The sequence below is a fragment of the Mastomys coucha genome, unplaced genomic scaffold (assembly GCF_008632895.1).
Source record: "Mastomys coucha isolate ucsf_1 unplaced genomic scaffold, UCSF_Mcou_1 pScaffold23, whole genome shotgun sequence".
NCBI classification, from domain to species: domain Eukaryota; kingdom Metazoa; phylum Chordata; class Mammalia; order Rodentia; family Muridae; genus Mastomys; species Mastomys coucha.
This window is the reverse complement of record NW_022196906.1, coordinates 59089085-59117025: the sequence shown is the minus strand read 5'-3', so window position 1 is coordinate 59117025 and position 27941 is coordinate 59089085. Positions and strand designations below refer to the sequence as shown.

Below are 27941 nucleotides of genomic sequence, written 5' to 3'. Positions count from 1 at the left end.
CATGTTTATAACCATCTTGCAACCCTACCTTTGTTCTAAAAGGTTCTCTGACTGCCTGAGTACCTTGAGAGCATGTCTGTGTTTCGGGAGGTCATTCTGACTAACGTGTCATGCTTATGTTCTGCTCTTGTAACCCCACCTATTTTGGCTGACAAATCTCCCATTTGGAACTCCCTTGCTTCTGACCTATAAAAGCCTTCCTCACCTCCAATGCTGACTTCTCAAACCTGGCCTTAAGAGGAGGATGCCCCCGGCCCCAAAGCATGAATAAGAAGGTTGCTTTATTTAATGTTGCCACGGTGGTTTGAGTAGTATTCTTTCTCCTCCCATCTTTGAGATTAACAGTAGATCTGAGGCCAGGATGGAGGGGACCAAGCCTACTCAGTACCTGCAGCTTAACTGCCTTAAGATTGGAGTCATAGGTCCTCCCTCTGTCTGTCTGTCTCTCTCTTCCTTCCTCCTTCCTTCCCTCTCTCCCTTTTCTCCATTCTTTCTCCTTCCCTCCTGTCCTCCCTTGCTCCCTTCCTCTACCTTCCTTGTTTTTTTTAAATTATCTATTATTTATTTAATGTTTATGAGTACACTGTAGCTGTCTTCAGACACACCAGAAGAGGGCATCCAATCCCATTACAGATGGTTATGAGCCACCATGTGGTTGCTGGGAATTGAACTCAGGAACTCTGGAAGAGCAGTCAGTGCTCTTAATGGTGGAGCCATCTCTCCAGTCCCTATTTTCCTTGTTTAAGACAAGAGCTCACGGTACCCATTCTGCCCTCCATGTAGCCAAGGATGACCTTGAACTTCTGATCCTCCTGCCTTTGTGGGATTACAGGTCTCTTCCACCATGCCCAGTTTATGCCGGGCCTCATGCATGCCAGGCAAATGCTCTATCAACTGAGGCTCACCCCTAGCTGCAAGTCTTTGCTTTCTCTATATCCCAAGAGAAGGCACTATCTATAACCAGTCAAAGCTTCCTGCGGGGAGAAAGGCTGAGCTATTTCCACACAAAGGAACAGGCCTGCTCTAAACAACACCAAGAGCTGCAAGAATTCAGTCAGGCCAGAGGTTTTCACCTTAGACATCTTGCTTTTTCTATCCTACCTGGACATTTGGCACTGACTGGAATCATCTTTGGGTATCAGAACTTGGGAGCGAGCTGGGCATCTGATAGGTGTGGGAGCCAGGGATTCTGCTGAATATTCTATGGAGCACAAGCCTGTTCTCTGTGACCAAACCAGGTGGGTTGCCTGATATACACTGAGCAGCACATGTGTCAGGGGCCAGGTCACAAGGCTGGCACACCAGGAGAATGGGGAATATTTCAAAAGCAAATGGGGCAGAACTATGTAGAAGGATACACTGCTTAAGATAAATTCAGCCATGCCTGTCACTGAAGGCCGAGACAGTGGTCATAGGTAGGCTGCTGGTCTCCTTGAGGGTCCTGGCTTGGGGCAAGGCTCTCCCCAAGGAGGCAGTGCTTTGGAGCACTGCCCAGAGCTGGTCAGGCAGGCACTATCCAAGGATCCATGCCTAAGGATGGCTCTTGCCTCCCAGTTCCTTAAAACATGACACACGTTAAAGACGGCAAAGCAAATAATCATTAATATTGGATGGGCTGAGATTAGCGACAGAGAAGAGGGAGTCCTTCCAGATTAATAATGCATGGAGGACTCCTTTCATGAAAGAAAGATAAATTATGCAGTGTGCGGTTGCCCGGGGAAGGGAGGGAAACAATGGCCTTTTAATTTGGGGCTTGAGTGGATCTCTGTGGTGAGGACTCTTCCTGAATGGGGACCTCAGGAGCCTCCTTGCTTCCTGTCCTTGGCATCCCAGCAAGGATAGAATGTCCCCATGCTGTCTTCTACCCGTGAAGTAGGTAAACTGGGTTCTCATTCTCATACTTGGGACCCTTAGATCTCTCACCCTGCCCTTCAGCTCAGGCAAAAGGCCACCTCTTCCAGGATGCCCTTCCTGCCCAAAATGGTGGTCTCTTGTGATCTTTTATGCACATATCTCAGGTCACAATAACTGGGACATACATTGGAACCAAGCAGAGCCAGGTACATATATTTCTACCCTAATATTTCTCAACCTCTGGTGTTGGGTATGTTATACACTTAATGGTGTATTGTGGTTTGCCTGATGGAATTTTTGACAATTAGGACATCAAGCAGGGCTATGAGATACTATTGGAGGTGCCTTGTATTGGGAAAACATGCTAGCAAGTGCCTAATGTCAGTGGATACTCAGAGTCTGAGGTCCTAAGGTTTCCTTTTTGTAACCTGGGCCCTGCCCTGTGGGGGGCACTCGAGTCATACCCAGACCAGCTGCCTTGGCTCTAAGCCCTCTCTGTATAGTCCTCTGAGATGCCCACCAAGGAACCATATTTATCTTAGCTGATACATGCCAAGATGCCCTGCTTGCAGTGACAGGAGGTCGGGGATGACTTGTGAGAAACCAAACACTGAGGTGAAGAGGAGTTTCAGAGCAGAGGCATTCTCCGCCTGGCCATCTGCTCAGCACCCACTGTCTGGACAGCTTGTCTTCCTGGGCCATTCATAGGCAAGGAGAAGGGATGCCTTACCACCCTGATAGCAGATAACAAACAGGCAGTCAGGTAGAGGACGATGAGGCATCTCTGGGGCAGAGAGCCCCCCTTCCTAACAGAGAGCAGGGCAGTTGGAGTGGTAAGAAGGAAGGGAAAGCGGTGCTGGAGGAGGCTGAGACCATTTGCTTTTCTGTTTCTCAGGTCTAGTCCTCTGTGGAAGGAGGGGTGAGACTCGCTACGGTCCCCATGCTTTCAAGCTGTCCTGGGCACAGAGGCTGATCTCTGCCCCTCCTCCTTTCCCACCAGGCCAGGGCCTCTTTGGTCCCAGATGGGCTTTCTATGGCCCCAGCCTCTGCTTAGATGTTCAGTGTGACGAGGACTCTCTGAGATAGCTCACCAGCCACCACACCATGAGCCCTCTCACCCCAAACCAGCTCAGCCCCCCAGAACCATCTAGTCCTAGTCCCCTGCTTCTGCAGGTCACTAGGGTGTTCCCTACTCGTATGTGAGGCTTGAGAATAACTGGTTGTGAAACCCGATAGCTGAACATGAAGAACAGGTGGCAGGTGACCTAAGGGTCTGGTCCTGACTCCACCTAGGCGGCATTAATTTTTACTTTTTATTAGAGAGATCAAAGGCCCAGCTCCTTCTTGCAGTTGGCTAGCTGGCCACCCTGGAGGTGGAGCCACAGCCTGGGAAGCCTTTCTTCATCAGGGGCCCACCTAGCCCCTGCCCCAAGCTTACCTGTCCATAGCTCATACCTGATAGTGTTCTCAGTGTCACAGGGGCAGGGCAAGGTGCAGCCTGGGCCATGCAGGCCCTCAGGACATAGCCGCTCCTGGCAGCTGGGGCCCTTGTAGCCAGGCTCACACTCACAGGCACCGGTGGCTGGAGAACATTGACCTCCATTGTGGCAGTCACAGCGTTGAGAGCACAGGAAACCGAACGTTCCAAAGGGACATTCCTCTTGGCACCTGTTGGGGGCAGCGAAGAATGGAGCTGTGGGCGGAGCCCTTGCTGGGCTTCTTGCTGCAGCTACTTAGATCCTTCCTCACTTGGAATGCCTGACCTGTTCCCTCCTCCCCTATATCCATGGAAACGTCACCCCAGGTGTCCTCAGCAGCCAGGATGATCTCCTATTATCCGCATCATGATGTACAACTTTGTTTCTTGTTCTGTTGTAAAAAGCTGAGATAAGGCTGAATGTACCGACTTATGCCTATAATCCTAGCAACAAGTGAGGCTGAGGCAGGACGGTTCCTTTAGGTTAGGGGCCAGCCTGGAGGGTTCCAGACCACCCTAGGTGATTATGGGCCTTGTGTAACTAAAGTCCTCTTTAAAAAAAAAAAAAAAGTGTAATAAAATGTCTGTCTTGTGGTTTGAATGCTTGAATGTTTGTTTCTTTCAAAATTCATGACGAAAGATTTTGTGCCCTCTGAGGAATTACCCCCAGCTGCGGCAAGGGAGGGTAAAGGACATTCAGGAAGCCAACAGCATCGCCCAAAAGATGCTCATCTCCTGGTCTTTAAGCTAATGAAGTAGAGCATTCCCAGAATGCAGGGACCCCCAAGTACTTGTATGAGTTCACATAGCACAAAGTGTCTGTCCTCCACCTTGAGAGCTCATTGATTGATGAGAGAGAGCTAGCTTCTGCCTTGAGGAGTCCTCAGATCTCAGAACAGCAAGTCTTTGGACGTATGCAAACTGATGAAGGAGGAAGACACATCTACTTAAGGGAAACAGTCAGGGAAGGTGTTGTATGGCTCCGCATGACAGGGAGAGAGTTCTGTCTGAAGCTCAGGAAAGCACATAAGAATAATCCCAGCAGTCAGGAGTTTGGGCCCTAGGATTGTTGTGAATTTGAGGCCAGCCCAGGTTGCATAGTGAATTCTAGGACACCGATCTGAACTACAGAATAAGGCTCTGTCTCAAACAAAACCAAAAATAGAAAGAAAAAAAAATTCCCAGGACTACTTAAACCAGACATGGTAGCTCTCAGGAGGTGGAAAAGGATGTGAAGTTCAAGTTCACCCTTGGCGATGTAGTGAATTTGAAGCCAGCCCAGTCTATATGTCTAAGACCAAAGACTTGCTGTTCTGAGATCTGAGGACTCCTCAAGGCAGAAGCTAGCTCTCTCATCAATCAGTGAGCTCTCAAGGTGGAGGACAGACACTTTGTGCTATGTGAACTCATACAAGTACTTGGGGGTCCCTGCATTCTGGGAATGCTCTACTTCATTAGCTTAAAGACCAGGAGATGAGCATCTTTTGGGCGATGCTGCTGGCTTCCTGAATGTCCTTTACCCTCCCTTGCCGCAGCCGGGGGTAATTCCTCAGAGGGCACAAACTCATTGTCACAGCAACTGGACCTTGGTGGGGAAAAGGGGTTACCCTGGGGGTAACCTGTGCACTGGAGGGAAACAGCCTATGGGGCTGTTTAGCTAGTTCTTAACTCTGCTTTAATGATACAAATAACAAAGAACTGACTTAAACTTCTGATGGACCACTTTCTCATCATAAAATGATCTGGTAACCCTCATCAGGTTGCTTGAAGATTAAATAAAATAACGCTAGGGACTGGAGAGATGGCTTTAGCAGTGAAGAGCTTGAACTTAACTTGCAGAACCTGAGTTCCGTTCCCATCACTTGCACCGGGCAGCTCACAACCACCTGTATCTCCAGGTCCAGGGGATCTGCCACCCACCCCTTGTCTCTAGTCACCTCTGGCACTGCACTCACATGTGCATGGCCCATTGAGAATTTTAGTTTCTTTAAGAACCTAGTTATGTTATGTGACCATGTTGTTTGTTTTAATCCCAGGTGTGGTTAAGAGTCTGCTTCACAGCAGGTGATTATGATTTGTCTCGTGCCCTAGCAGGGGCGTGATCTTTGCCAGCTGTAGATAGTTTAATTCTGGGGACTCTGGAGAGGGATAAATGGAAGAGCCCTGAGAGGGTCTGGGGTGGCTGTTGTTCACCCTAATGCTAGTTCCTATTGTTGTGGTTTGTCAAGTGGTTGTAAGCAAAGAGAAGTTGGACATATCCTGATGATGCAGATGGGACTTGTCCCAAGGAACCCAATGCCCAATCAGCAGGAAGTAATCTAAAGAAGTGGACACTCCCTTTCCCCTATAACCTTCTTTCTTTTCTACCTAGTGTTGGGAGATTGGAAGGGATTAGGGTGGAATATGGATTAGAAGGGTGGTAGATATAAGAACCCAATAAAGTGCATCAAAAGATATGCCAACAACCCATCACCATGCACATAATTAATTTTTTTTTAAAAAGGTATATTATGATCCAGAAAGTTAGCCAGGAAACCATTATTTATTGGTACTCTTAAACAAATTTCTCAACTGATGATCTCTCTCTCAGTTCTTATTAAAAGTTTGTTTCAGTTCTTAAAACACAGCAGATATATCCCTCTTGCCTTAGTTTCAGGCACAAAAAGGCTCAAAGAAAAGAATTCTGAAATGTAATGGAAGGATTGAGGAGTCAGAAGCAGTTTAATAGCACTTGTGTGGAGGTCAGAGGACAGGCTGTGGAGTTGCCTTTGCCTTTTCACTTTTACATGTGTTCCAGGGAACTCATGGAACTCAGGCTTTGAGTAGCAGGCACATCTGTGTGCTGAGCCATCTCACTAGCCCCTCCCCCTCCTGATCCTCTCACTTCTACCTCCTGAGTGTTGGAATTACAGGCGTGAACCATCCAAGCCTATTTACTCAGTACTGGGGATGCGGAAGGAACCCGCCAGGCATTTCAAGTGTAGAGGGCTCTGTGCGGTCTCAGGTCTTTATGCATGCCAGGCAAGCACGCTATTGAGCTACATCCTCATTTGCTTATATTCTAAATGTACCCTGTGCTGACTGGTTTTCTGTCAACTTGACACAAGCTAGAATCAACTGAGAGGAGGGAGCCTCAATTGAGAAAATGCCTCTATAAAGTCGGGCTGTAGGCAAGCCTGAAGGGCATTTTCTTAATCAGTGGTTGAAGTGGAAGGATCCAGCCCATTGTGGATAGAGCTGCCCCTGGGCTAGCGGTTTTTAGTTCCATAAGGAAGCAGGCTGAACAAGCCGTGAAGAGCACGCCGGTCACTCAGGGTACAGAAGAGTGGAGGCAGCCGGTGAGCATCCCTCCAAGATCTCAGCAGCAGCTCCTGCTTCCAGGTTCCTGCTCCACGTGACTTCCCGCCCTTACTGCTTTTAGAGAATTGTGTGAAACTATGAAAAAAATAAACAAACCCTTTCCTCCTCAAGTTGCTTTTGCTCATGGTGTTTCATCACAGCAATAGAAACCCTGACTAAGACCATACCCATAACTTCTTGGAAGCTCATTCTTCCTCACACGGGCAGGGAGAGCCTGGCCTTGGTAGAGGCCAGTGGCCTAAATGAGGATACATGACCACACTCCAGTGGACATGGGGGTGGACGGCACTGTGTATGGGGGAATTGAGAGTAGCCAGAATATTCGGGACTAGCCTTGGCAACTAGAGACCAGGTGCCCTTGTTTCTGCCTCCACTCTTCCGTACCCTGAGTGACTGGTGAGCAAGAGAGTGACAGGAGAGCAAGAGAGTGACTGGGACATAGCTTTAGAGCACCCCTCAAGGGAGATGCCTACTAGCGGTCCCTTCTCAGAGCCACTGTGAGAGGGGAGGAATCTGGTCGAATGTAGGAAGTGAAAAAGATCTGGGCTGTTCCTACCTGCTGGGGCAAGAACAAAGGGAGGGTGGGTGGGAGAGGAAGGGCAGGTGGCAAGTAGGAGAGAGAAAGGGGGAGCTCAGAAGAAGGGGGAAGGGAGGGAACTGAGGTAGAAGGAAAGGACCAAGAGCAGCTAAAGACCCATGGTCTAAACTGCCAGTCCCTCCTGCTCTGCTTCCAGATTTCTCCACAGACCACTGGGCTCTGCAGGCCTCAGATCTCTCTGATGTCAGGAGAGAAACTCACACCAGGAGATACCTGCTCACTAGCATTGGAATATTCCTGCCCGGCAGGACAGACAGCCCCTCTGAAGAGAATGTCCCACCTGATTGCACTCCAGGGAAGGGGACACTGAATCTACCTGGCCAGAAAAGAAAAAAAAATCTAGAAATGAAATATTGACAACCTAATCTATTTGCATAACCAGTCTCTTTTTACCTTTTTTTTCTTAGCCACAATTTAAACAACTTATTTATTTAGAGATCAAGCAAAGACTGCTAATGAATTTTACACAAAGCACACTAATAATCGGCCTGTGGAACAGGAGGGTAATCACAGCAGGGATTAACTTTCTACTTAAACACCCTTCCTTTCCAACATATCAATCTAATGTGTCCAATATCGCCATTAACAACCAGATACATTGCTCAATTAAATTACGAGTTACGTTTCCTGTTTGATTTGAGCTGGATGCCTCCGATCTGGGGAGACCCGCGTTATTATACCCACTTGGCTTTAATATGCTCATGATAATTTGGGGTGGGCTAATGCAGCTGTCACCTACAAAATTAATGGAGGCAATTTTACAAAATATTAAACACCAGGCAGCCTGTTGAGGCGGGAAAGCCAAATGCACTCAGAGCTCTGCATAAACTCTCCTGAGGTGGGGCTGGCAAAACACGATGGGAGGCCCGAGGTTTTGGAGATTCCCCCTGCTCTGAGATCAGGGAGGAGACTCAAAGAGACACTTGGGATTATTCCTGTCCTTGGTGAACCCTGAGAGCCAATGAGGCGGCTCTACTGGTGGTGCCTGGTAGTTTGCTAACACTGGTTTTCTAACACCAGAAAAAGGCTGGAGCACAGGGGGTGGGGCTCATCTGGTCCCCAACATTTCCTTACCTTGGGGTTTGCAGTTGTGATGGGAAGGTGGGTGGACCTAGCACTTAATCCCAGGTCCTCAGAGCCCACACCTTGGGGCTTTTTCTTACACATTTAAACATAGTAGAACTTTGGAGGAAAGGTCTTCTTTATTATTGTGACAGTTCTCACAATAAAGCTACATCATTTGCAAAGCAGCAAAGCACCTGTGACCTTTCCTGTAAGCTTGAATTCTATTGGCTGTTGAACAAGTTCAGTAGGGCCTAGAGAAAGGATAGACTCTATTGGTGGAGGATGCAATGTAGCTAGAGCTGTGTTGCATTCACTGGAGGCAAAGCTCTGGATGTTGGGGGTATTCCGGAGGAGGCTGACTCCTAACAGAATAGCAAAGGACCACCAGGTTGTCTGACCATGTCACTCATGCCAGGTGGTCGGGCACACTTCTTACCATTGAAGAAGAGAGGCCCGTGTGATTGACAATCCTGGTTTCTCCAGTGCTTTTCACTTTGTCTAGAAGAGTACAATAATATTCAGGGACCAGAGGTGAAATTTGGATCCACCTGCACAGTGCCAAGCAAAAGGCAGGGACACCTCCGGATGGTTGGTGGGGAAGGCAACCTGGCCCTGGGTGTGTGGACACAAGTGTGGTCCTCCACCTCCAGTTCAGCACTGCATCAGATACGCAGGCCTTGCTTCTCCCTCTCCCACAGTGTGCCCCGGCTCCACAGCTGTCTTCCAGTTGTGTCCAGAAGGCAGTTCCTCGGGTCTGTGTTCTGTTGCCTGTTCCCTCTGCCAGGTTGGCTTCTTTCGCAGATGGTGTCTCTCTGGACCCCTGTTCAGCGTACTCTCAGGTATTCATATCACACAAAGTGATGTCAGGATCTTTCAGAGATAACTCAATTTTTGAATACAAATCTACTTCTAAAAGAACTTCAAAATGTGGACACCGATTTTGCTCTCTCAGCTCTTTCAGAGTCTCTGACCACTGCTTCCCTGGTGGGTGCAGACTCGGGAGGAGGAGAGGGATGCTCACCTCCTTCCCTGGTACAAGTCTAGGGCAGCTAGGCTGGTGGAGGGCTATCCACGTGTGGGTGAGACAGCGTAGATTTCAGATTGCCTTCTGAGGAAAGAGCCAGAAGCCAGGGATGGCACTTCCCAAGGCTGCTAAGGCTATCAACAACTGAACATCATAGACAAGCGTTAATGCCACCTTACCTGTCCCCCATGTACCCAGCTGTACAATGGCATTGTCCAGTCACATGGTCACACTGGCCTCCATGGTGGCAGGGACAGTCCTGGCTACAGTTCTGGCCAAAGGTCCCTGGTGGGCAGGGCTGGGCACACACTGCTCCCTGAAACAAAATTGAGGACAGGCTTTGTAGGGCTCCAAGGAGAACATGCTGAGGTTATATATTCCAAGGAATACTGGGGCACCAGGGACCACCCCACATTCCTAGTGTACTCAGGAGAGCTGGGCATTCACACTATGGTTAGGTCTGCTGAGGCTAGCTCTTGCACCCAACTATGCAGGGTACAGTTAGTAACTGCTACATATCAGGTGCTGGGTTAGAAATTGAGGAGTACAGATTTGATACCTGCCTTCCCAGAGTCCTGGGGAGACCTCGGAGGAAGCTAGGTAGAGCACATAGTGTTAATCCTCTCACATGGACGTGAAGACAAAGAGAGCCGAGCAGCTATGAGAGAGCCCCCATTCAACACCCAGCCATGGAGACACACTCACTCCACCCCTGTGCCTCTCCTAAACTCGGCTAGAGAGCAGAGGACCCACAAGGAGGTAATGGTGTGAGGAAGGGAAGGGGATGTAAAGAAGGGAGAAAGGAGCAGAAGGAAGGAGAAGAAGGGGACAGAGAAGGACAGGGAGGAGGAGAAATATGACTCCCATTGGGGCATAGTATTACACATTTTTATAAATTTAAAAAAAAAAATGTTCTTAAGCCAGGTAGTAGTGGTGCATGCCTTTAATCTCAGTACTCAAGAGGCAGAGGTAGATCGATCTCTGTGAGTTTGAGGCCAGCCTGGTCTACAGAGTGAGTTCTGGGACAGCCAAACCTACACAGAGAAACCCTGTCTCAAACACAAAACAAACAAGCAAGCAAACAACAGAAAACAAAAACGAAACAACAACAACCCTAAATCGTCTTCTTATTTCTGTGATGTATCTGTCCCATGGCGTGTGGATACCTGAGGAGGCTGGGACTTAGGATCCCCTGGAGCTGGAGTTACAGTTGCTTGTGAGCTCCCTGACATGGATGCAGAGAATGAACTTGGGTCCTCTAGAAAAGCTGCAAATGCTCTCAACTACTAAGCCATCACTCCACCCACCAAAGTTTTATGTTTCTAAACTAAAGCCAAGGGGAAGAGGAAAACAATGATATGTAAAACCCAGGACTCAAGTTGTTATACTCCGCAGCTAGGAGTCAGAGGGCAGTAGAGCAGTTAGTTCCTTAAGAGTCTGGAGAGAAGGGAGTTTCCAGTCTAGAACTGGCAGCCCAGAAGTACCAGGGGTGTGGCTGAGTGAAAGCCCGGGTCTTTAGCACTTCAAGAAAGCAAACTAGTTAAAACAAAGTCCTTCTGTCTAGAATTTTAAAGCTACCAGACCAAATGTATAAGTGGGGGATTTGATAGAGACAGTTTCAGATTTGAACAAGGTCACCAACATTAACCTTCATGGATACTCTTCAGTAACAAGCTGGAATATTCCCAGGTCCTCATCAAGAAGGAATGCCCAGGACTGGTGATATAGCCCAGTCAGTATTGTGCTCTTGACTATATAGCTAGCTTGAGAGTTAGATTTGGGTATGAGATCCTATTAAATAAAAAACAAACAAACAAACAAACCCCACCCCCACCTCACCCCACCCCAAAAAAAGAAGAAGAAAAAGAAAAGAAGAAAGGGATAGGTTGTGGTGGTAGCACATGCCTTTAATCCCAGAATTTGGCAGGCAGAGGCAGGCGGATCTCTGTGAGTTCAAAGCTGGTTTGGTCTGCAGAGTAAGAAACCCTGTCTTGAAAAACAGAACAAAAAGGAGGAGAAAGAGGAGAAAGAGGAGAAAGAGGAGGAGGAGGAGGAGGAGGAGGAGGAGGAGGAGGAAGAGGAGGAGGAAGAAGAGGAGGAAAGGAAGGTAGATAGATAACAACTCAAGTGAAAAAAAAACATGGATTCTGAGAACTAGGGACTCATCAAAAGAGAAACAAAAGGAATTCCATCACAGTAGTGAATTCGTAAAGCAAAGAGCTCACACAACAGAAGCACAAGTTGTTTTCAATTCTGTCTCAAAACACAAAGGCAAAAACAGAAAGAAAAAGTTGATAAATGACTGAGTGAGTCAGGCAGGAGGGAGGGAGGGGGACTTCTGGTGTGTCCAACCTTAGTGAGAGGAATTCCAGCCATTAGTTGAGCTGTTGGGTAAATTAGTAACGGCACACACCGGCATGTTAACGTAAGCGTCGTGGACAACACAGCTGCCTTCTCTTCTTTTTTTTGGAAGCTGGCCTGTACTTTGGGCATTTCCCCTTTTTAGCTGAAGCCCTTCTTGCTATGTGGCTGTATGTCTCCCATGTCTGACCTCCATGCCAACTCGACTCAAATGGCATGGCTCTTTCTCCTCTTCTTCCCCATCTTCCTCTGCCAGGTAGTTGCCAAGATTTACAGCTTGCCTGTCTTGGAGTTTTTCTTTTAAATATGAATAAAATTGTCCTTAAACTTAAAAAAATAAAAAAGACTATTTAATGCCAAGTATATGTCTGTGTGTGTATGGGGGGGCTAAATACATAAATTAAAATAAATTTTAAGTTTATTTATATATGTGTGTGTATGTCAGGCTTGAGAGCAATCGCCTAGCCCACTGAGCCATCTTACCACTCCGACTCTTATCCTGTGGGCTGAAGTCAATAGTTAAGAAGTGGCAGCAAAGCATGTTAGGTAGAAAACAGAGGCAGATACCCAAAGGGACACGGGCCAGGGTTACAAGCACTAGCCCTGAGGGCTGCTTTCTCTGCCCACACCGCCAGGATTAGCTGTATGGTATACACCTTTAAAACAGTTCGTATTAATCTCAAGTCTTCATCAAACGTCTGAGTCTAGTCTTGTCTCCTGCCACCCTTTCAGTCTCACGCCAGAGATAATCATTTCTCTTCTGGAGAATGAAGATGATCCTCCAATTAATTAATCAATTTGTTCAACACACAGTTATTAAGCATCAATAATCACCGGCCCCGAAGAAGCTAGTTCAGTCAGGAAAAAGCCTGCCAGACCAGAGCCATCTTTCCGCATCATGTTATTGAGTTGTAATGAATTAAGTGAGAGGCTTTCAGCTCAGATTTCCCCTCTGCAGGCACCGAGGCGCTGAGAGGAGGGGCTTGGGAGCAGAGAAAGGAGGACTGCAAAGTGAGGATGCAGAAGTAGGAGGACAGCAGTCTGGGGATGGAGGAGCTTTCTCACGAAACCCATGAGCTTAGGGATTCGCGAGTGACAAGAGGAGTCAGTCTCTGGCTTCTGTGCAATTCTGTTCTTACGATATGGGGGTGTTTGAGGGTCCTTTAACCCTGAAAAAAATTCCAAGACAACTTGGGGCAGATTATGCTTCTGCCTACCAGTACACACACACACACACACACACACACACACACTGGTGGGGGTGAAGCTTGGTCTCTAGGATGCTGCAAAAATAACTGAGATTAGAGATACAAAGGAAGCCAGAACGATGTCTCAATGACCTGTGCTTAACGGCTGTCAGCTGACGGAAGCTGACACTGCTGAGGTGGCACAGCACATAGTAAATGATCAACTACTGCTGGCTGGAAGCATGACCTTTGGAGGAGGCAGGCCAGCATGAGAGTCCCTTTCCTGCTGTGATTTTATCTCCTTGAGACTGACAGGCTGCAATCCTAACTCCCAGCATGTCTGGATATGCTTGTATGTGGACATGGGGCCTTGGTAGAGATGAAGCTAAAGACTTGTGTAGGTGGGCCCTCATCCAACCTAACTCGTATCCTTACAAGAAGAGATTAAGACAGACATGTATGGGGTTGGAGGGTTAGTTCAACCAGTAATATGGTTGCTATACAAATATTGAGGATTTAAACGTTGACCCTAGAAGCCATGTAAAAAGACAGACATGATGATGTGTACTGGCTGGTTTTAAGGTCAACTTGACCCAAGCTAGAGTCATTTGGGAAAGGGACTCTTCAATTGAGAAAATGCCTTCATAAAACTGGCCTATAGAGAAGCCTATAGCTCATTTTCTTTCTTTCTTTTTTTTTCTTTCTTTCTTTCTTTCTCTCTTTCTTTCTTTAAAAGATTTATTTATTTATTTATATGGGTACTTTGTTTGCATACACATCTACATACCAGAAGAGGATATTAGATCACATAATAGGTGGTTGTGAGCCACCATGTTGTTGCTGAGAATTGAACTCAGGACCTCTGGAAGAGCAGCCAGTGCTCCAAACCACTGAGCCATCTCCCCAGGCCCTGTAGTGCATTATCTTTATTAGTAATTGATATGGGAGGGCTTAGCCCTTCATGGGTGGTGTCACCTTTGTTCTGCTGGTCCTGGGGCCAGAGGGATGGTCATGCAAAGACTCCAGACTGGGGACAGAGACTCAGAAGTCATCAGCCCTGCCCGATGAAGACACCTTGCTATCTATCTGACACCCAGCCTCCAAGCCCATGAGAAGACAGATCCCCATTGTGTGAGCCATCTGAGCTGAGGCACTTTGCCCACCTGAGAAGGTCAGGTGTGTCTCCACTGAAGTGGGCTCCTGGGCTACACAGGATTTAGAAGGTCCTCTAACTGGTCAGACCTGATGCTTCCATGGTACCCTCAAGAGCAGCTATACTGTAAGAAGTCCTTGCTCAACAGAAGATTGAAAGGAAGGGGCCAAGATGGGAGCTCAGCCTCACCAGCATTTCAGGCATTCACATTCTGGCTGTTGTCCCAGAGTGGCACCAATCATGGGGACATTGAACAGTGACTGGTGAAGGTGCTGTGGAGGTGATCCTAACCTCAGGACTAGCCATGGGCCTCTACAGTCATCTTTCCAACCCCTAGTGTCTGAGACCTCAAAGCTTCTAAGCTTCAAACGCCTTCTCTGGCCTCCACCACCACCGATCCCACTTCCCAGCTTCTAGCTCCATTTCTCCTCTTGCCCGTCATGTCCTTTGCATGTGTCTGTGAGTGTGTCTGTGAGCGTAGTGAATGTACCCATCCCATCAGCCTGGGAACTCCAGAGGGGTTCATAGCAGCACTTCCTGGTTCCTGCTTGTCCCCAGTGTCCCCTGTCATCAAGTTACCTACCTGCAGTTAAGGTAGGTAACTTAACTGCACTGCAAAGTCTCAAAATCAGAGAAATAGCTCCCAGGCTCTTTGCACGGGCCTCCCCACATTGGGCTCTATATTATAGCCAGGCAAGTAGAAGGGCCTGTGGCATTCTTGGGGGCCAGTATCCTGAAGGGCCATAAAGGCCAGACCTCCCAGAAACTTCTCTGTACTGTGTCTCAGCAGAGTGGTGGTAGTGAGCACCGTTCCATCAGCTGAGTCCCCGTGGGGGCCAGTGGCAAGTCAGGCAATGGAAGATAAGGACAAGTGACCAGTTCCTTCAGCAGCCTTTCCTTGGCCCCTGCTCCCCCTTGGAGGAGCCTCAGGCCTGAGCTGAAGCTTCATTACATTGTGACTTGGCATGCATCGGGGTATTAATAATTCATGCAAATCTGCAAGTTCAATGCTACGTCAAAAATAGAAATGCGATTGTCTATCATAAAATTTAAAACAAAGTCCTCAGCACCAAAGCTTCCTATAGATTTCTCGTCACCTGAAAAAGTGTGTTAGGAAGAGAGCCACCGCTATGGGTTAGCTCTCTCCATCTTCCATCCCTGAAGTCTAGTGACCCATAGGAGCATCTCAGAAGCTACCTCTTAGGTTCAGGGCTCCCTCCCCAACTGATGGGGTTCCTTGAGCCCGGTCAGTGGGCTCTGGTTACCTGACTGATGATAAAGGCCTTTCCAAAAAGCAGGTCAGAGTGGAAGAAGTAGACAGATGAGAGGTGATCTCATCCCTCTGTCCTTTCAGAAGAGTGGAGAGAGAGGAGAGAGACAGAGGGAAGAGAAAAAGAAAGGAAAGAAAATGATAGAGAGGAAAAAGAAAGAAACACAGAAAGACAGAGAGAGGAAAGAGGGATAAAGAAAAAGGAAAAAAAGAGAGCCAGAAGGAGGAGGAGAGAGGAAGGAGGAAGGAGAAAGAGGAAGGGAGAGGGAGGAGAGAGACAGAAAGATGGAGAACATGGGTCTGGTGGTTCTGGAACTGAGACTCAGGCTCTAACTCCACCTCACTCCTAACCCACACTGTGGCAGATGGCAGGTCACATCATCCTGCTCTAAACACCCTGACTCAAGAACAGCATTTATGGTCAGACCACGGTGTCGGACTCTCCAGGCTCTGGCTGGGTTTGTTTCCATGACCTATTACCTAGAACGTCAGCACTGAGAGTTGTAGGAGCCTGATTCCCAGTGTTGAGGTTTCTTCCTTCCCCATCCACCCCAAGGAGCTGAAGTGTTCTATGGACACAGAAGTCAATCCCTTGCTCTTGATCAATGGCATCCAAGTGAGGCTGTGTCTGCGCACTGCCTTCCTCAGAGTCCCCTGGGGAGCTTATTAAAGATGGTATTCCAAAGGCTCCTCATTGACTCCAGGATGTGTCATATTTGGTCACTGGATTCCTAAGGTCTCTCCCCATCTAGAAGCATCGTGGGTCTGCAGGTGTCCTTCCTGGCTGCCCTTGGGAACCTAGTGTCAAAGCCTCCTGAAATACCTTGCTCTGTTCAGCAGCCCTGAGGAGGCAACTGGCTAAGCCTCTCCTGAAGTGGGGCATGTTACAGGGGCTGAAGTGGGGCATGTTACAGGAGCTACAGAGGGGAAGAGCAGCCCCTGAGGCTGGCAGCCTTTCAGGGGCTGGGGTCTGTGGGGAGGTGCTAACAGAGAAAGGTGGCAGATGACAGCAGGCTGTGGTTAAGCTGTGACATCCAAGGGTATCTATCAAGCAGGTATTTGTGTCAAGCAGGCTTTGGTGTTTGCCAAGCACCTTGGACAGGCAGTTTCACCTGAGGACTTTGCCTACCATGACAGCCAGCCCAAGCAAGGCTCATTGAAGGCAAGTCATTTCTGAGACCAGAGTCAGGGAGGTTTTGGGGGTGGGGGTGGGAGCAGCATCAGACATGCCACCTGAAGGCAGGCCTTCATAATGAGGGTATATCTCTGCCTACTTCCCCATAGTGGGGGTTCCTGGACTGGAGAGACCTGTGGTGGGAGAGGAGGCAGCAGAAGTACCTGAAGCACTTGGGAACATAACAGATTCTAGCAGCCACAGAGTCAGCATGAATATGCGAGGTAGGGTAACATTGTTTCAGGAATCCAGATGAACGGACCCTGCTGGGGCTCCTCTTTCCTAATCCCTTCTGCCACATCTGAAGCTCCTTTGGGTACCCAGGCCCAAATCCACAGTCAGTCTTTTTTTCTTTTCTTTTCTTTTTTCTTTTTTCTTTAAATTAAAAACATTCTTTTTCAGACAGGTCTCCTGTAGCCCAGGCTGGCCTTGAATTTGTTATATAGCCGAGGATAACCTTAAGCTTCCGTTTCTCCTGCCTCCATCTCCCACATGATGGAATTACAGGTTTGTGCTACCACACCTGGCTTCTTGAGGTGTTCGTGCATCTTAGGCATCCATTCTACCAACTGGGCTACATGTGCAGCCCTAGACAGAGCCAATCACATGAGGAAAATGCAACTCCCTTGCCTGCGAGAGACTAAGAGATCCAAAGAGTAACTTGCCTTCAGCTACACAGACCCTAGACATACTCTTCACTCCAAGTGTCTCGTAATGGCTTATGGCTATAAACAGGGGTAGAGAGGGGGAAGTTAGCCTTCCATGGTGCCAAAACATCTTACAATGCCCACCTAGATCTTGAGGGCCCACCTACCATCCAGCCTGGAGGGCAGGCACACTCGCCAGTGATGTGGTGGCAGGTGCCTCCGTTCTGGCAGGGGCAGCGCAGCTCACAGTGAGCTCCATGGCTTCCAGGAGGGCACAGCTCCTCACAGCTGCATCAGAGGAAGAGGTCAGACAGCAGAATTCCCAGTAGCATCCAGGTGCTCAGTCCCAACGCTGCAGGACTCCCTAGTGAACCCAGTCTCAGAAAGTCTCAACCCCCACCCCCTCCCCAACCTGGCGCCTGGCTCCTCCCCCACTACAGGGGTGGATGACGTCAGCAATCAGCGCGTCCGCGGACTTGAGAGCCTGAAACCCCTCCCCACCATCTGTAAGCGTGGATGTTCTGATCCCTGCCAGTAGGGGGAGACAGAAATAATATATTGAATGGTAGGGCACTTGGGCCAGCACTTGAAGGTTCTGGGGAGGAGACTAAAGAGACTTCCCTAAGAAGATGGTTTACTTAGGCCTCGAAGGTAAAGCTGATTGCACAGAGAGGGTGAAAGGGCACGCTACATGGGAAAAAAAAAAAAGCACGAGCAACGGAGGTAAGATGTGACCCTGGATTTTGCCTTTAAAAATTTACCTATTTCTTCTCATCTGTTCCTTTAATTTTTTTTTTAATTTATTTATGTATTTTATGTGTATGAGTGCTCTCCCTGCATGTCAGAAGAGGGCATCAGATCCTATTATAGGATGGTTGTGAGCTGCCATGTGGTTGCTGGGAATTGAACTCAAGAGCTCTGGAAGAGTAGTAGCCAGTGCTCTTAACCACTGAGTCATTTCTCCAGCCCCTGAAAACCTGTCTGTTTTCAAAGGGAGAAGCTGGAGACTCCAAGGAATGTCCTTCCTAGGCTCTGAGAAGCTCCCAGCTGCCATGTGTGGGGACCAGCCACCGTGGGAGTGTAGGCAAGGTCGGCAGGGTTGCCTTGGGTCTCATTCCAGTGGCCATGGCTTTATGGAAGCTGATCAGACACTGGGGCAGGAGAAGCTGTCAGCTAGGCTGGAAGGACAACACCAGTCTAGTCTGTGAGAGTGTCAATTAAGCTGTCTCAGAGATCCCTATCAGTATGGCTTCCCCAGGGCACAGAAGTGAGGGGGCCATTCTGCTCATGATACATCAGATGGGCTCTTACCAGGTCTAGGTCAATTAGGATGGGGCAAACAGGTATACTATAAAAGTCAAAAGAGGAGGCCAAACTCCTAACTAGGAAGGGCCCTTTGGCCATGTGACTTGTCTCCAGTAGACTTATGGGCTTTGATCTGAGACTTGTGGGGGTGAGGCCTGGGTACTTAGAGTGCTAAGAAGTTGCCCCAAAGCCTTGAAAGCCCTGGTGAGGGTCTCCAGGCCCCAGCCCTGTCCTGCTCCAAGCCAGGGTCACTCAGGCCACGCTTCCCCTCCTCCCCCAGGCTGGGCATCGGGCATCATCTCCAGGCTCTGCCCCATTCCTCTTTCCCTACCCTGGGAGTCCTGACCTCGCCCTGGCCCCATCCCAGGCCACGCCCTCGCTACTCACTAAACGCCTGTGTAGCCAGGTGCGCAGAGGCACTCGCCAGTACGCGGGTCGCAGCTGGCGCCGTGGTGGCATTGACAGAGCAGCTGGCAGCCCTTGCCATGAGTACCGGGCGCGCAGAGTTCCTCACAGCGCCAGCCTCGGAAGCCAGGGGCGCACACGCAGGCGCCAGTGATAGGGTTGCACAGGGCGCCGTTCTGACACTGACACCGGTTGCTGCAGTGGGGACCCCAGTGCTCGCTGTCGCAGCCTGCAAGAAAGGATATGCTGGGTCAGAGCTTTCCTTAGAACGAGGGTCCACTTGGCCTTACCATCTCCTCGGCCCCTGGAGACCAAGCTGTTGTGGGTATTTGGATGGAATCTTTGGCATCTGGAGACCTCTGTCAGGTTCCACCAAGCCACCACCAAGTGTTCACAGGAGCTGAAAAAGGCATTAAGCCCCACAGACCTTCCAGCCCCGCTGCTCACTTCAATCGATGCCACGTGGTGCCCTCCTCCAGTGCAGACCTGGTCACAGCTTTCTGCCTCCCTCGGTCTCAGGAAGCTCTCTTTGGCTGGTCTAATGCGAATCCTCTCAGCTGGCCCTTTTCTCGCCATTCCTGCCTCTTTGCTCTGTGACCTTGCTCCTCTAGGGGCCAGTGGGGCCCAGCCCTATGTCTATCTGTGAAGCTTCCCTTCCTCACTCACAGGCTTAACTGCTCATTTACTTAGGGATGGTTCTTCTGACTCACTGTGCATACCCCTGGCTCTCCCTTCCCTCCTCCTCCCTTCCAGGAATACCTTTGATCCTCTTCTTACTTCCTCAATTCAATTTCCTCACTGCCTAAGCTCCTTCAAAAAGAGCAGGGAAGCAGGGCTGTGGGTGGCAGAGGCAGGCAGATTTCTGACTTCAAGGCCAGCCTGGTCTACAGAGTGAGTTCCAGGACAGCCAGGACTACACAGAGAAACCCTGTCTCGGAAAACAAAAACTAAAAAACAAAAACAAAAAAAGAAAAAAGAGCAGGGAAAAAATGTATCCTTGGGAGGTGACAGACAGCCTAGGAGACCCCTTCCTGTAATTAAATGTTTTCAAGGCTGATGGCTTTCGGTAGACCTGCCTTCTATGCCACAGAAAGGGACAGAGTGGCCCAGAACCTGAGGAAAGTTACTCAGCCTGTTGTCACCTCCCACTTTGACCCTTTTGGCGCATTCAGGGAGCAACAAATACAAGATGTCCCCCAAACACTGGGAGTTTTGAATGGGAGTGGAGTTTGGTTACTGACAGGCACAAATACTGTTCTAGGATTTCGAAGGCAAGAAAGATTGCTTCCAGTTAAGGCAGTCAGGTGAGGGCTCCTCATTGCAAGTGGGCAGTGAAAGATGGCTCACTTGTCTGCCTGCCAGAGGACCATCTGTCTTGCTTTGAGCACCAAAAGTCCTCTGTTCCAAAGGGCACCTCAGCCCTAGGCAAGCTGGAATGGAGGGTGGCTCCACTGCCTGTGGGCACAGATGGCCAGCTGATCTTTGTACCCCAGCTTTCTAGGATTTAGATCCCAGGAGGAAAGGGTCAGGTGAGTGGTATGGGAAAGGTGTGTTTAGGATGAGCAGAGACACAGTAGCACTCTGGTGCTGAGCAGGCACAAGAGGGCAGAGATTGGTGTGGCCTGTGAACATGCCCAGCCTCTACCAGCTTTGCCAGGGTCACACAAGTCTCGCCTGATAGTGGGTTGGGTCACTATCCAGAAGGCCGCATCTACCCCGCAGTAGACAGGCCCACTGAGTCTCTGATCCTCACCCTCTCATCTTGGCTTATTCATCTGTAGCCTTCTTCATCTTCAATGAATATTGATACATACAGGCTGGGCTACCAAACTATGAGTGGAAGCCTTCTGCTTCCCAGTCCACTCAGAGAGGTAGGCTCTTTTCCAGCTGAGAATGGCTCACAGAGAAGCCGAGGAGCAGGAAGGAGTGCAGCATCCCCCAGCCCACTCACTCTCTTTCCAGGAAACCTTCCCAGGGAGTGAGAAGACTGACAGAATTATCCAAACTGTGTATGCTCACTCTATCTTTTTCCCATTCTGGGATATGTATATATGCATGTTTGCATGTGTTCATGCCGTGCATGTGTATGTACACATGCTTGAGGAGGCTCAAGGTGAAGTCAGGCATCTTCCTCAATCACCCTTCTCCTCATTCAGTGAGGCAGGGTCTCTCAGCCAAACCCAGAGCTTGTGGATGTGGCTAGTCTCCCCTGCCAGCTTGTTCTGGGGATCCCTGTCTCTACTTTCTGAAGCTGGAAGTACATGCAGCCTCCACACCTACAGACATTTACATAAGTTCTGGGGAGCTAGACAAGTGCTTTAACCAGTGAGCCATGCCCCTCCCCCTCTCTCTTTATTGCCAAGCACATGTAGTTAGCATTCAATGTGTATGTGCTGTGATTCCATTATAACAATGACAGGGCTGTTTAAATCTCCCCATGTGCCAGGCTCCATCCTGGAAGTCTCAGATGCAGGAACAGTATCTAAGGCTCACAGGTTTCCCTTCATTCTCTGCTTTACAGATGGCAAGACAGAGGGTCACGGAAGTTACATTGTTGCAAGGCAGTCCAAGCATTCTGATTCCAGGTCTTTGCTCGGGTGCATGGGTCCAAGATGGGAAGCTTGGAGGTGGCTGCAAAGCAGATGAGTGAGCTGGCTCACTCAGAGCTGGCTGCTTCCTCTCCACTGAGCACTGTGAGCAGCCTCAGGATCTAGACAAGCAATTCCTACATTTTTGGGGGCCACAGTGACTCTACAGGAAACTGGAAGTCTGAAGTTAACTAGTAGCATCCCTTCATGTCCCGCTGGGCACCTAGTGGCATTTTGCATTTCAGGTACATATCCATACCTCCCTAATTTTTTCTTTTCTTTATTGAGAGAGGATTTCACTATGCAGCTCAAGTTGACCTCAAACACTCAGCCTCCAAAGTGCTAGGATTGTGGGTGTGACCTGCCATGTTTGGCAGTGACCTCCATTCTCTCTGGAACAGTCCCAAAGCAGAATATAACAAAACCATACCCTGAATAAGGAGACAAAATGTTGTCACAGGGACTTGGAGCTTCACTTAGCCACTTTCATCCCTCACTTGTCCATTGGTATTTTCCAAGTGCCTAGGGGTGACATGTTGTGGAACACTGTCCATCAAGCATAACAGACTCTGCCACTTTCGTCAGTCTGCTGTGACCACTCACAGGGACCATCAAGATCAGGCCTGTGGATGTTCCACCACAGATGAGAGAGTGGCTTCCGGTTTCTTCTTCCTACACCTCCCTCCTAGCTGTGTGCACTTCTGCCGCAGCTGTTTGGGGTCTTGAGGGGTGCTGGAGTATACAGGGGGTAAGGTGGGTTAAATGAAGGAGACACCCCATCTCTGTGGCTATGAGGAAGTTGTCATCCATGCAAGCGAGGGTGAGGCTTTTTCAGTGATGTGGTTCCCTAATTCGTGTCAGTGACTCCTCATTCGAGTTCTAGAAGTAAGCCCATTAAACTCACAGTTATGTCAACTTGCACTTTGGTGAAATTGTTTTTTTTGTTCCACTTGTGGACTCTGTTACTTTGATACCCCATCTCAGGTAAGAAGATTTTTTTTAATGTTTGGCCAGGAAGGTACAACAGGTTTCTTAGTTTGTAGCCATATTTGATGGAGCAGTTACTGTACAACCAGGTCATGTTCTACAGGTGCCAAGTTGACTTTTCACACTTAGAGTCATGGATGCTATTACTATTCCCATTTTTCAGACAAGGAAGAGAGAGAGGCTCAGAGAAGCTAAATAACTTATTCCAGGTCATAGCTAGAAAGTGACTGGGAGTCTCGGCTGCTGATACCTGCTGGGTAAGGCCTTGTGTCAGTGCAGGGAGATGTAGGATGCTGGCAGCTAGCCTGGGCTTGACCAGCTAATGTTAATCATCCACAGAGATAACAATTAAGGCTGTAGCTTAGTTGGTGGAGTGCACAGCATAAACAGCTGTGGTGGCACACACCTGTAATCCCAGCACCCTGAAGGTAGAAGCAGGAGGGTCAGAGGTCCAAGGTCATCCTCAGCTATACAGTAAGTTTGAAGCCAGCCTGGGTTGCAGGATGAAGAACAGAGGGCCACGTCCCACCAGTACCTTGTTTAGAGGTTAGTTTATGTGTAAATAGTGGTCCCAGTTTTCCCACAGCTGACACTGTTTCCTATCATTTTATTTTCTTCAGGTTATATATACTTATTAATATTTTCTATTGAATTATGTGGCATAAAATTCCTATATTAATCATGTATGTACACAACCCGATAGTGTTTATCACATGTGCTAGCATTAACACTATCATTTCCAAACCTTTTAGCCACCTCCAGAGACACTCTACAACCAATTGCAAAGACTTCCCATCCTTGGCCATTATGGAACCTCAATCTTTCTGCATTTGCCAACTCCAGCCATTCGTAAGAGTGAAATCATACAGGAGCAGATGTTTGCGTCTGACTTATTTTGCTTAAGATAATGTTTTCAAGATCTAGTCACACTGGCTTGTCCTAATGTCCAAAAGCCAAAGCGGTCCTCATCCAGAAACTGGAGCAGGAGAGTGCTGGTCCTCTTCCATCCTAAACTTGTGATGCTAATTGTACCCACTTGAGAAATGGGCCAGGGGAGCAGGGAGGCTCTTGGGCTCTGAGAGGACCATTGCTCAACTCTCCTCCCTCCACTTAGATGGTTGCAATCAGATATTCACAGACCCAAGTACTATAGATTCAAGTTTGAATCTCCAGACACTGTCCCAATCTTGACAGATACTTAGAGCATGGGATTATACTGATGTACCATTAGCTTTTAGTGGTCTATTCATTGCACTGGCTACTCTCTCTGTGGTGCTCCTTTAACCTCCAATGGGACCTGTGCTCCCTGCAGCCATGTCCAGTGAGGATTGTGCCTCCATGTCCCTCCATCTCCTGATGTGGTAGGACTCCCCAGTGGTCACATAGTAAAGAACTAGAGATTGAGACTGGTAGACTGCATCCACCAGGCCCTTTCTACCCAAGCACACCAGTTTTGGGGAGAGAAGAGGCTCATGAATTCATGCACCAAACAGTTGCTGGGCCTGCACTGTGTGCTAGGGCCTGAGAAGTCCAGTCCACTTGTGTTAGGGGCTGGTCTGGAGCTGTGCATACAAATGCTAAATTCTAAACTCCAAGATCTGCCCACCCTCCCTCCCCCTGAGGATTCTCACACATACCAGCCTTTGTTGTGTAAACTTCTCTCCCCAATTTAAAGCTATTTATTAAATAAAAGTGGCTGTAGATAATTACTGGGGAGAATAGAGGTAGGCTGGGGGTTGCAGGTCGGGACCAAGAGGAGAAAGAAGATGGACAGAACAGGAGGTCTCCATTAGACATGATGGACCAGGAGCACATGGCCAGGAGAAACGCCCCCAAAGACAGACTGGTGGAGCAGAAGTAACCCTAACCTGGGTGAGACTCAAACAGCGAATACTTGGGGAGTATAGCTAGGGAATTAACAGTCTAGTGTACAGAAAAATAGATGAGGGGGTACATCTCCCAGTAGTTGTGCTAAAGCTGATTTAAAAAAATCCATAGGATTCTTCCTCGATTATTGGGGGCTGGCCAGGTCATATTAATAACTAATAGAGTTATTAAATAACATGTAAAAATACCATTTACAAGCTTGAGAAACAGGCAAGTAAATGAAATATAGTGCTGACCCACAGAGCAGAGAGGCAGCAGGTTCTGGGCTAGTTTGTGGGTAACAGCTATCCGTGCTGTACACCTGTGGGAGAACTAAGAGGCCCTGGAATTGGGGTACAAGGCAGGACAGAGCAGAGCCAGCCATGTCCATTTCAACCACCAACATGTCAGGAGACAGTGGCTGGGCAAGTGGCTTTGCTGGAGCTGGCATCCCTTGGGGTGGGTGAATTAAGTAAGCCAGGATGGGGTCCAGGCTTCTAGATGTCATTTCCATGACAATGTGGCACTGCACAGGACACTATGCACAAGGCTGAGGGGTGGAGTGCTCACTGTTATTAGTGCAAACAGCTGCACTGTTGTAGGTTGGTATCAAGTTCCTGGGCTCTCTCTCCAGCACTACATAAAAAACCGGTGGGTTTGTTTTTGTTTTTGTTTTTGTTTTTTAATAATAATTAATAATAATAATAAATGACTGAGAGGCCGAAGAAATGGCTCTGTGAGTAGAGTGCTAGTTGTTCAAGCATGAGGACCCAAGTTCAAATCCCCATCACCCACCTAAAAGGCTGGGCATGGTAGTGCATGCCTGTAACTCCAGTGCTGGAAGGCAGAGACAAGCAAATCCTAGGGGCTCACTAGCTGGCCAGTCTAGCCAAAATAGTGAGCCCCAGAAATAGGCGAGAGACCTTGCCTCAAAAACTAAGCCAGAAGGCTGGTAAGATGACTCAGCAGGTGAGGGCACTTGTCTTCAAATCTGACTACCTGAGCTCAATCCCTGGGGCCCACATGGTGGACGGAGAAAACCAAGTCTGGCAAGTTGTCCTCTGATGTCATGCACATACTGTGACCACACATGCACACATACAAGATAATCAAAATAAAAATGTAAAGGGAGATTGAGGAAGACACTTGATATTGACCTCTGACCTCCATACTTGCCCCCTCAAAACCAAACCAAACCAAACCAAAAATCAGAACGGAAAAGCCTGGAACGCACAGTCCTGAGGGTCTGTGTCTGTGTGTGACTATGTGGTGGGATCTGGACACATCCTGAAGCATCCTCAGGCACTAATTAACTCATCCACTGTCTGTTAACACTGGAGGTCATCAGCAGGTGAGGTGTTGATCAACACATGGGTGTGACACTTTACAAGCCTTATTAGGAGCCTGGCGGCAGCCGGGTAAAACTCAAGCATATCAACTGTACTGACTTAATCAGAGACTTTGCTTCTTTATCGGGAACTAGTGTCACAGTGTCACAGGGCAGGGATAGGAGGACTCAGGTCCTTGCAGATACAATCCCTGGCAGAAGTCATAGCCTTCAGGGTGGCAGATCCCTCTACAGAGAAAGGAAGCTAGGCAGCATGTGTACAGTGCTCACACCCACATGCCACTTCAGGGGCCCACATGGTCTCTGGCTTGTCCCCCAAGGAGGGGCACTGGAAGACCTATATCCTTGCTCTCTCCCTATGTTTATGATCCCCAGAGAAGGGGCTAGCCATGGTAGTGGCTGAGGAATGTGGAACTGTAGGGCTATGGCCAGTGGCTGTGCTGACCAGAGGTTCCTACTGTGCCCATTCCAACTGTCTGCTGTTCTATATAATGTCAGCTAGACCCCTGCCTGTGCGTGAGGTCTACCCTGTGGTGACTCCAGCTTCTGAGTCATTTCTGCTTCACCTTCCACAGCAATGGGTCCACAAGGAGGAGAGGCAGGCTGTGGGCTCCCCCCAGGATCTGAAGCTAGCTCTCAGGGCCAAAGGCTGCAGGCTAGCCCTCAGGGCCCCAGGCTGTGTGGGTTGTCTGTCTAGTCCTCAGCTCTGCTGGGAGCCCCCACCACCCCCAGCTTTAATGAGAACAGCTCTACCAGCTTGATCTGCCACCTCACACTGCCTTTGAAGCTACAGGGCCCCCACAGTTGATTCATCTTCCCAATTTGCCTGGAGAGCCTCAGAGATCATGCAGTGCACAAAGAGATTTCCTCTTTGGAAGAGCCTTCAAAGGAGCCGCAGACCCCTTGCCCTTCCCAGCCCACACTGCCTTTCACGGTCCCGGGAGGCAAACTCAGGCAAAGACACACACACACACACACACACACACACACACACACACACACACCAGAGAACTTGGTGGCAGTCAGCAGAGTGAGCCCCTACTGAGGATGTGGGATCCACAAGAAGTAGGTAAAGGACACGGGATGTCTCTATGAAAGTCAAACATGTACCCTGCAGGGACTGAACCCTAGGACACAGCCACCATCTATACTATGTTCTTCTCACAGAGGACCCCCAAGTGACATCTCTGTAGTTCTGTCACAGGGAAGGTTTTAAGCCTTCTAGGTCTCTTATGACATGGGATCAACCCATGTCACGCTGGGCCCACAGACTCTAAGGTGTTATGGGCCTGGGTCCAGGCATGGCATGGTTTCTATATGCTCAGTTCCACGGCCCCAGAACTGCTGTGTGCTGTTGGACCTCACACAGCGATGAAGAGTGAAAGGAAAGCGTGTGTGGTGAACCAGTTTCTGCTTTTAAAGGTCTATGCTTTAGTTTCCTAGAGCCCTTCCAATAGTCTTATTGAGGGATTTCTGCTGTGGCAGAGGAAATTTTTCTACTGCACTCTCTGAGAAGTCACCTGGGACCCAGCCCTGTAATGGGTGTCCATAGAGAGGCTGTTAAGGTGGCTCGAGGTCTCTGCCTTCAAGGACATGCCTCTCTGGTTCTGCAGGCCCAACCCCAGAGAACAGGCTAGAAACAACAACACCAAGTCAACGGGAATGTGGAGCATGGCTTTGACTCTCAGAGTAGACACTTGTGTGCTGAATGTCTCTCCCAGGTGCCGCTGAACTGCATGTATCAATGAGATTTCCAAATGAATACAGCCAGTGGGCGCTTGCCTCATTCATACAGCCGTTCTTCCGACTGTGTGCACAGCTGGCTTTAACTGAAGCAGGAACCTTCGCTATAGAATAACATGGTTAATTTAGTGAGTACTTAGAGTTTTTAAAAGGGGGAGAGTAGTGCATTGTGTGTGGTGGGGTGTGTTGGGCATGTGGCATATGAAGGTCTGAGAACCACTCTAGGTGTTTGCTGTCTCCTTTCACCCAAGGCTCGGGTTGCCAAGTTCCAGTTCCTACTGCAAGTGCTTTGATCTGCCAAGCTACTTTACTGCCTCATTAGTGAGAAGTCCTGACTTTGTCCTGTGCTCATAGATCACCAGGCAGAGAAAGGTGTTCCCATTGCTCAGATGGAAACACTGAGCTATAGCCAGAGAGGGTCTGAGACTTCAGACTCAGCATTTTCTGTCACTCCCCAAGGATCATTACTAGTTGCGGCTGTTTGGCATTGGTCACCTCCCAATGGGAAACTACTTTTTTTTTTTTTTTT

At 48.8% G+C, this 27941-nt stretch overlaps 1 protein-coding gene across 6 annotated transcripts in view; it reads right to left on the bottom strand.

The window, feature by feature from the left end:
* Nucleotides 1–27941, bottom strand: part of Megf11 (multiple EGF like domains 11) — a 325224-nt gene that overhangs the window by 55308 nt on the left and 241975 nt on the right. For all 6 annotated transcript variants that reach the window (XM_031346087.1, XM_031346089.1, XM_031346088.1 and 3 more), the window contains exons 6-9: nucleotides 18863–19109; nucleotides 17338–17458; nucleotides 9558–9694; nucleotides 3310–3522 (exon numbers count right to left, since the gene is read on the bottom strand). In XM_031346087.1, coding sequence (XP_031201947.1) covers nucleotides 3310–3522; nucleotides 9558–9694; nucleotides 17338–17458; nucleotides 18863–19109 — 718 coding nt within the window. The remainder of the gene's footprint in view (nucleotides 1–3309; nucleotides 3523–9557; nucleotides 9695–17337; nucleotides 17459–18862; nucleotides 19110–27941) is intronic.